At 44.2% G+C, this 9,318-nt stretch overlaps 1 protein-coding gene across 1 annotated transcript in view; it reads left to right on the top strand.

Moving 5' to 3' along the window:
- Positions 1-2,872: 2,872 nt before the first annotated feature.
- The window catches only part of myo1d (myosin 1D), a 520,742-nt gene continuing 514,296 nt past the window's right edge, over positions 2,873-9,318 (top strand). Inside the window, exon 1 of the mRNA XM_080213488.1 lies at positions 2,873-3,171. Coding sequence (XP_080069614.1) covers positions 3,077-3,171 — 95 coding nt within the window. The 5' untranslated portion in view covers positions 2,873-3,076. The remainder of the gene's footprint in view (positions 3,172-9,318) is intronic.

The following is a 9,318-nucleotide window of genomic DNA, read 5'->3' as shown; positions in this document are numbered from 1 at the left end:
AGTGAGGAAAATGGGTAAGTGCATAGTTTGGGTAAGGCAGCAGGGTGGTAGGATGCCAGAAGGACAGGGTGGCAGGTTGGGTAAGACAATGTGGTCAGGTTGGGTTGGGGGGAAAGTAGTAAGGGAAGTTGGAGAATCAAGACAGGAGTCAGATGGGTCAGAGGTTCAATTTGGGAGGTCAACAGGGTGAGTGGGAAGTCAGAGGATCAGTTGTACAGTTACTCAAGAGTGAAACGTGTTTTTTCCTTGGTAACTCACCAGGTAAATGAGACGGAACCCTCTGAATACTCTGGCTGTAACACAGAGTTCGAGATTCTTTCAGAGTGTTCTGGATACAGAGAAATTGCCCATTGGAAATTGAAAATTCCTGGGAAGTTTGCACAGAATCTTGTTTTTGGGGCTTCCCAGATGTCCTGTAGTGCATCCTACCAGGTACATCAAGTCTCCAACCATCCAGAGACCCAAAGGTATGGACCAACATCTCCTAATATAGTTGAAATATTGCATTATATTTTATAAAGGTCCTATGAAGTGCCTTGCAGATGTTTGATCACTTCAGAGGTGCTACATAAATGCAACCGACAAAACTGCGACAAAAAGTGTCATTCAGATTCGAAACGTTAGCTCTGTCTTCTCGCCACATACGCAGTCAAACCTGCTGAGGTTTTCCCAGCATCTTCCGTTTTTGGTTTCAGATTCCATGATCTGCAGTGATTTGCTTTTATTTTTAACATAAATGCAAGTTTTTGTTGCCTAACAGGGTCTTGATCTTAAGTCAACTCAGTAACATTCATAGGACACTTACCACATACTACCTCCTCAGAATGATCACTGACATCAACTATCTGTGGTTTGGCTGACTCTGCCCCAACTCTGAATCTGCTGCTAAACTCTTCACCCATGCCTTTGGTACTTCGACACTTTGTTATTCCAATAATTACTGGTGAGAGGGGAAAGACTTAAAGGGGTCCTGAGGGGTAACTTTTTCACACAAAGGGTGGTGCGTATACAGAATGAACTGCCAGACGAGGTTGGTAGAGGCAGGTACAATCACAACATTTAAAAGACATTTGGACTGATACATGGATAAGAAAGGTTTAGAGGGATATGGGCCAAACACATGCAAATGGGGCAAATGGGACGAGTTCAGTTTAGGAAGCCTGGTTGGTATGGACAACTTGGGCTAATGGGCCCATTTCCGTGCTTTATATCTCTATGACTCAGTAACCCTCAGTCCTTCTAGAACAAAGAAAAAATAACAAAGAAAACTACAGCATTGGAACAGGCCTTTCGCCTTCCAAGTCTGTGCCGATCTTGATGCCCTAACTAAACTTAAAAAAAAAACCCTTCTGCCCTTACTTGTTCCACATTCCTCTATTTCTTTTTTATTTATCTACCCATCTAGATACCTCTTTAAAGTTGCTAATGTGCCTGCTTCCATCACCTCCTCTGGCAGCGCATTCCAGGTACCCACCACTCTCTGCATGAAAACCTTTTAAAGTTTATTTATTAGTGTCACAAGTAGCTTACATTCACACTGCAATCAAGTTACTGTGAAAATCCCCTAGTTCCACAGTCCAGCACCTGTTCGGATGCACTCAGGGAGAATTTATCATGATCAATTCACCTAACCTGCACATCTTTGGACTGTGGGGGGAAACCGGAGCACCTGGAGGAAACTCACGCAGACATGGGGAGAATGTACAAACGCCACACAGACAGTGACCCAAGCCAGGAATCAAACGCAGGTCCCTAGCGCTGTGAGGAAGCAGTGCTAACCACTGTGCCAACATGCCTTTTCTCACACATCTCCCTTAAACTTTCCCACTCTCACCTTGAATCTGTGCCCCCTTGTAAGTGATACCTCCACTTTGGGAAAAAACCTCTAGACTATCCATTTTGTCTATGTCTCTCATAATTTTGTAGGCCTTGATTAGGACTCACCTCGATGTGGAGATGCCAGCGCAGGGCACAATAAGAAGTCTCACAGCATCAGAGTGTTTGTGAACCTACCTCTCCAGTCACCTGAGGAAGGAGCAGTGCTCCAAAAGCTGGTGATACTCCCACTCATCTCAGGAAGGAGTAGCACTCCAAAAGCTAGTGGTGTTTGCTACCAAATAAACCTGTTGGACTTTAACCTGGTGTTGTGAGACTACTCACAGTGGATACCAAACAACACCAGGTTAAAGTCCAACCGGTTTATTTGGTAGCACAAACTTTCAGAGTGTCGCTCCTTCTTCAGCTGCGTGACACTCTGAAAGCTTGTGCTACCAAACAAACCTATTGGGACTTTAACCTGGTGCTGTGAGGCTTCGTTACTGTGCTTAGCCCAGTCCAAGGCCAGCAACTTCACATCATGAATACCAAACAAACCTGTTGGACTTTAACCTGGTGCTGTGAGACCTCTTAGTGTGCTTACCCCAGTCCAACGCCAGCAACTCCACATCATGAATACCAAACAAACCTGTTGGACTTTAACCTGGTGCTGTGAGATTTCTTAACAGGTCTCACCTCAGCCTCTCCCTTTCCATGGCTTCTTTTTTGTCCTGAGTGTTGGCTTACCTACTGGGGAGGGGGCGGGGAAATGAGAAGGGGGCGCGGCTAATAAGGGTTCAAGCCCCGCCCAGCTGCCGCTGCCGCCGCGCGCCGGGGGAGGGAGGGTGGCGCGCGCGCCCAATCTTGGCTGTCCCTCAGGCGCGCGTGCCCAATCTCGGCTGTCCCTCACGCGCGCGTCCCCGCCATCTTCCCCAATGCGCGCGCTGCCTGGTTCGCGCGCCTAGTGATCGGGAGCGCGCTCGCTCGCGCTGACAGTCTCGCCCAGGTGAGGTGCGGCTCGCGGAGCGGTTGGCGACCGGGGAGGGAGAGAGAGAGAGAGAGAGAGAAAAAGAAGGGAAAACACTCAAAACAACAACGGGAAAGCTGCCAACACCACAACACTGAGTGAAAGAGAGAGAAAGAAGAAGGGTGCGAGAGAAAAAAAATTAAACCTGAAGTAAACCTGTGAGAAAAGTCTTGAGGAGTCCGGGATAAAGAAACTCCTTTTCTCTCTGTCTCTCTGCCGGTCCGGAGAGGCACCATGGCGGAGCAGGAAAGCCTGGAGTTCGGGAAGGCAGACTTCGTCCTCCTGGATACAGTCAACATGTCAGAATTCATGGCAAACCTGAAACTGAGGTGAGAGAGAGAGGGTAAAGTCCCCCTCACCCACCCATGCACACGCCACAGGGGGGTGGGTGGCTGGTGGGGGGGGCGGGATTGGAGAAGAGGCAACAGGAACAGTGAGAGAATTTAAACAAGGTTTGAGGGATGGTTGTGCTTTGGACCACGCACAGTTTGTCGTTTATACAAAAGAGGGTGTTTTGCAGTTTGCAAAGAAGGAGAGAGAGGAAATCCCACCAGAAGTGGACCGGTTCAGGGTGGAGATGGGGGCTGAAAGATTGCCCAGGAGGACCTACCTGCTCCTTTACTCCTGGTTGGATTCAAACTTCATGGAATGGCTGGAATGAGTATAGCTCGTCAACTCTGGCGATGCTATCTATCTGGGGTGTTATAAAAACTTGTACTTGTCAAGTGCTGTTTTCTGTTTCACAATTAACCTGAGTAGAGGTGTGTTGCAGCATAATGTGAGACGTTGTATGGCAATAGGTGACTGTTATTGTGGTTATACCTAATTTCACAGCTGTTTCCATCGATTACCTTTTTTTTAAGTTTAAGTCTATTTAGTGTCACAAATAGGCTTACAGTAATATGGCAATGAAAGAAGTGCTGACTAGGTGGATTGGCCGTGCTAAGTTGTCCCTCAGTGTGCCCGAACAGGCTCTGGAATGTGGCGACTAGGGGATTTTCACAGTAACTTCATTGCACTGATAATGTAAGCCACTAATAAATGTGACACTAATAAATAAACTTAAAACTTAAGTTACTCTGAAAATCGCCTAGTCGCTGCACTCCAGCACTTGTTTGGGTACACTGAGGGAAAATTTAGCATGGTCAATCCACCTAACCAGCACGTCTTTCAGACTGTGGGAGAAACCAGAGCACCCGGAGGAAGCCCATGCGAACGCAGGGAGAACTTGCAGACTGCACAGGCAGTGACCCAAGCCGGGAATCGAACCCAGGTCCTTGGCACTGTGAGGTAGCACAGTGCCAAGGACCTGGGTTCGATTCCCGGCTTGGGTCACTGCCTGTGCAGCACAGTGCTAACCACTGTGCTGTTATGATAATGAATGATGGTACAGCCTAGGAGATGGGCATGTTTAGCGGGATATGTTTCCGCTTTATTCACCTCCACTTCCAAACTTTCTGTCAGGATTATTCTTTCCACTTTTGACAAATAAATACATGCACATACTTGCTCACATATATGAATAGGCATCCTGTGAATTGCAATTCCAAAATTCTTTACTCTGAGTTTTATGATCTGGGATGTATTACCTTGAAAGGATCGTGGAAACAGATATCTTTCCAAATGGAAGTGGATTATGTACTTAAATACTTCCAGGACTATAGAGAAGTTAAGAAAGTAGGACTAAATTGTATCCCTTTCAGAGAATCAGCATAGCCATGTTGTCCAAGTGGCAACCTCCCCTGTGGGTGTGACTGTTTGAAAATGGTTTTGGATGGTGTTCCCAAGATCAGTTGGTTACTTTAAATTAGTAAGACTATATGCTTACATTCTGAACAATAGAGGATGGTTAGGAGTGTGCTACAAGGCTGTGAGACAATGGAGGAGTGGGGATTTAACATTTTGTGATTATCACTGTGTCAAGACATAATCCCAGTTGGCTCTTAGTTTCTTATGTATAACTATTAATTGTATCACACCACAAACAGTAGATTGTATTAATTCTGGCAGCCACATTTTGCTGTGTGCCTTTGTGTTATGTGGCTTGGATGGGAGTGTTTTGCAACAAAATAGAGCATTGTCCTTCAGCATAGTATTTTGATAGGCCTTTGTATGTATTATCAATCCATATTATAAAGTCAGAAATGGGATTGCCTACACAATAGTAACTGCACTTCAAAATAGTTATTGATCCCCTATTTCTTTACTGCTCTAATATAATTTTGGTTTAGGCAGCCTAATATCTAGGATCTGACTCCTGGTGTTATATTAGTTTTCTGTAGCCCAGCAGCTGGCCATTAATCCCAGTCTTACCCAATAGTCCATTACCAGGCTGTGGAAAACAGATTTAACAGCATAAGCGTCAGGAGCTGGTTCATAGGTGTTGGACTTCCGAAGTCCAAGTTAAAGTAACAATAGGAAAGCAGCACCAGTGATGGCGAGTTGATCACACCATTGGTTACACTACCCTATCCAGGAAAGGCCACTGACTGATTGCCCACTGCAAATGTAAACGTGGGAGAGAGAAACTAAATCGTTGTTCTGCGTATGTGGACTTCAGAGCACCACATAAATAAACTCCACTATAAAGAGTTACAAAGATTTTATTCTTGAAAATCTGAAAACTCACGTTGAAATGCAGTTCAGCTTTATGCTTTGCTTGTCAATTTGGCTTCGGATGACATCATTTGGGAATTATTTTGGAGGAGTTGTCCGAATGACTACTTGCAGTCTAAATAACTTTTGATCATTGAAGCATTCTTAATTACTGTATCTTGGCTGGTGAGAATTTCCTTCCCCATTTTGCTTCCCAGGCTGAGTCATATCATTTAACAGTTGCTTTAACACAACTCTATTTATTACATAGTAGAGCAGGATGTTATTATATTTAGCTTAACTTATTACATTAAAAATGTGGTATGATGGATCATTTAAGAAATATTTAGTCCTTGTGCCTGTGTATGTCGATGTTAGCAAACTATTTTACCGAGGGGAGCATCGCAGCTGTGTTCAGTTTCATCCTTATTGGACATCCATGTTGGCTGACCACTGACTAATGATCCTTTTTCAACATGAAGCACTGAATTTAATTTTGGCACTACTCCACTTTAGTCAGTGAACTCAGCACAGATCTGGAATGAATCCGGGAGCCTGTGGTTTATATTGGTCAGTGACACCTCGTCTTTATAAACCTAACCATTAGAAGACTATCTTTACTTCAATTTGGAAGTATTTCCCATGTTATCAACCCCCAACCACTTGCCCCATACTAATAGGAAGAAGTGAAATTTATGCTTTTATATCTCTAGGAAATCTGCAGGAAAAGCTTGTGTGGCATGAATTCTTGAACTAGTTTTGTTTTTCAATTTTGATTTGTTAAATTATTGTCATGTGTATTAACATGGAATGAAAAGTATTTCTTGCACGCTGTGCAGACAAAGCATTCTGTACTTAGAAAAGGAAAGGAAAGGGTGCAGAATTTAGTGTTACGGTCATAGCTAGGGTGTAAAGAAAAATCAACTTGATATGAAGCAGGCCCATTCAAAGGTCTGATGGCAGCAAGGAAGAAGCTGTTCTTGAGTCGAATAGTATGTGACCTCAGACTTTGTATCTTTTTCCCAATGGAAGAAGGGTGGAAGAGGGTATGTCTGGAGTTTGCAGGGTCCTTAATTATGCTGACTGCTTTGCCGAGGCAGTGGGAAGTGTAGACAAAGTCAACAGATGGGAGGCTGGTTTGAGTGATGGACTGGGCTCTGTTCCCAACCCTTTGTAGTTTGTTGCAGTCTTGGGCAGAGCAGGAGCCATACCAAGCTGTGATACAACCAGAAAGAATGCTTTCTATGGTGCATCTGTAAAAGTTGGTGAGAGTTGTAGCTGACATGCCAGATTTCCTTAGCTTCCTTAGAAAGTAGAGGTATTGGTGGGCTTTCTTAACTATAGCATTGGAATGGAGGGACCAGGACAAGTTGCTGGTGTCTGGACACCTAGAAACTTGAAGTTGTCAACCATTTCTACTTCATCCCCATTGATGTAGACAGGGGCATGTCCTCCACTATGCTATCTTGTTCGTTTTGCTGACATTGAGAGATTGTCAACGCATCAGTTCACCAGGTTCTCTATCTCTTTCCTGTATTCCATCTCATCATTGTTTGAGATCTGACTCACTGCAGTGGTGCCATCAGCAAACTTGAAAATCGAATTGGAAGGGAATTTGGCCACACAGTCATAGGTGCATAAGTAATATAGTAAGGGGCTGAGGACATAGCTTTGTGGGACACCAGTGATGAGGATGTGTTGTTGTCTATCCTTACTAATTGCAACCTGTGGGTTAGGAAGTCTAAGATTCACAGGAAGGAACCAAGCCTCAAGTCACACTTTGGAGATAAGTTTGTAGGAATAATGGTGTTGAAGGCTGAGTTGTAGTCAATAAATAGGAGTCTGACATAGGTGTCTTTGTTATCCTAGTGTTCCAGGGTTGAGTGTAGGGCCAGGGAGATGATGTCTGCTATGGACCTGTTGTGGTGACAGGCAAACTGCATGGATCCAAACAGTCTGGGAGGCTGGAATTGATTTGTGCCATGATTAGTCTTTGGAAGCATTTCACAATGATGGATGTCAGAGCCACTGGGCGATAGTCATTAAGGCACGCTGCCAGGCTTTTCTTTGACATAGGGATGATGCTCATCTTCTTGAAGCAGATTGAAGTAAAGAGATGAACCTTTTAGTTTGGGCTTTCCATTTCCATTGTGCAAAGCATATTTTACAAGGTGGTTTAACATTTGAATATTTATTCAACATTTTAGTTTTGATTTGGTTCCAGGATCGATGGCCTTGATGCTAATCCCCTGTGCGCATTTAATAGACAGTGCAGTTTAATGCTGGGTAATTTGACATGTGGAACAATGTTTTGGTACTGATAATGAACTTTTAAAGAGGAGTATCCTGCAACTGACAGTGATGATTTGTGCTATCTGTTATTGTTCTAAATAACCTTTTGTTCTGTACTGTGTGCAGTTTTGGGCGCCGTACTTACGCAAGGATATTTTGGCCTTGGAGGGAGTGCAGAGGAGGTTTACTAGGCTGATGCTGGAGCTGAGGGGGTTGAGCTATGAGGAGAGGCTGAATAAACTAGGCTTGTACTCGTTAGAGTTTAGAAGAATGAGGGGAGATCTCATTGAGACGTATAAGGTGATGAATGGGATGGATAGGACAGAGGTGGAGAGACTCTTCCCGCTCAGAAAGGATAATAGGACTAGGGGGCACAGCCTCAAGATAAAGGGGGGGGTGGTTTAGAACGGAGTTGAGGAGGAACTTCTTCACTCAAAGGGTGGTGAATCTCTGGAATTCGCTGCCCGTTGAAGTGGTGGAGGCTACCTCGCTAAATATTTTTAAGACGCGGGTTGATGGGTTTTGATAAGAGAGGGGATTAAGGGTTATGGGGAGAGGGCAGGAATGTGGAACTGAGCCACGACAGATCAGCCATGATCTTATTGAATGGCGGGGCAGGCTCGAAGGGCTAGATGGCCTACTCCTGCTCCTATTTCTTATGTAATATAGTCTCCTTACCCACTCCATTCCCTCCCTATCTTCTCTCCATAGATTTTCAAAGAAGCTTTAGGGCACTTAGATTCTTTACTTACCAGAATGCAGTAGCTGGTGTCTGTAAGAAGGTTTGTGGCTTCCCTTCTCAAATAATCCAGTGCTCCGAAAAAACAGTTCCATTGAATTTCCGGAGAAGCTGGGATCAGGAGATTCGGCCAGAATTCAGAACTCCAGCATGCCACAGAAAAGTTGGAGCCAAGTAGCAATCCAATGGTGATTGCCAATCCTCAGAAGATTCGGGCCCACGTTCCTGCTGAAAGGCTGTGTGGTGGTTTATCTCCAGGTTTCTCAAAGAATTATATAGGTTTAGGCATATCTGACTAGGGCACTGGCACACCCTCACTACTTTATAGATTTTTCTGTGGTCATGTTTAAAAACTTAAATCTTAACACAATGCAGGCTTTGTTTTAGTATAAAGTAAAAACTCGGCATCTGTGGTGAGAGAAACAATTTTTTTCCCCAATTTATGAAAGGTCAACATTTATTCACAAATGAAAATATTTTACCAAGAGTAAATTTGCAATCCAGATTCCCAGAGTTGATGAGAAATGAAACAGTGAAGCCACGACAGGGAGATTGAATCAGGCTTGGGAAGAAAGCAGTGTTCTGAAAGTTTTTGCAGGGGTCTCAAGAGGAAGTTCACAGAAGCCGAGAACTTTGCCATCACTAGTAAAGTGGGTACAATGGGATGTGCAGGGACTAGAATGGATAGCTGAATGATGCGCAGTAGAAGTAAGTAAATAGAAGTAACTCTGATGGAGTTTGTAGGAGGAGAGTAATCTGAAGTCATGCAGGGATTTGAGGATGAAAGGGAGAATTGCAGATCTGAGATGAAATGAGTGATGGGTTAGTCCGATTTATTGTTAAGTAAAAT

Source organism: Carcharhinus amblyrhynchos, chromosome 27, assembly GCF_965287045.1.
Source record: "Carcharhinus amblyrhynchos chromosome 27, sCarAmb.v2.hapA, whole genome shotgun sequence".
NCBI lineage: Eukaryota > Metazoa > Chordata > Chondrichthyes > Carcharhiniformes > Carcharhinidae > Carcharhinus > Carcharhinus amblyrhynchos.
The sequence above is the reverse complement of the archived record's forward strand: the minus strand, read 5'-3'. Positions and strand labels throughout refer to the sequence as shown.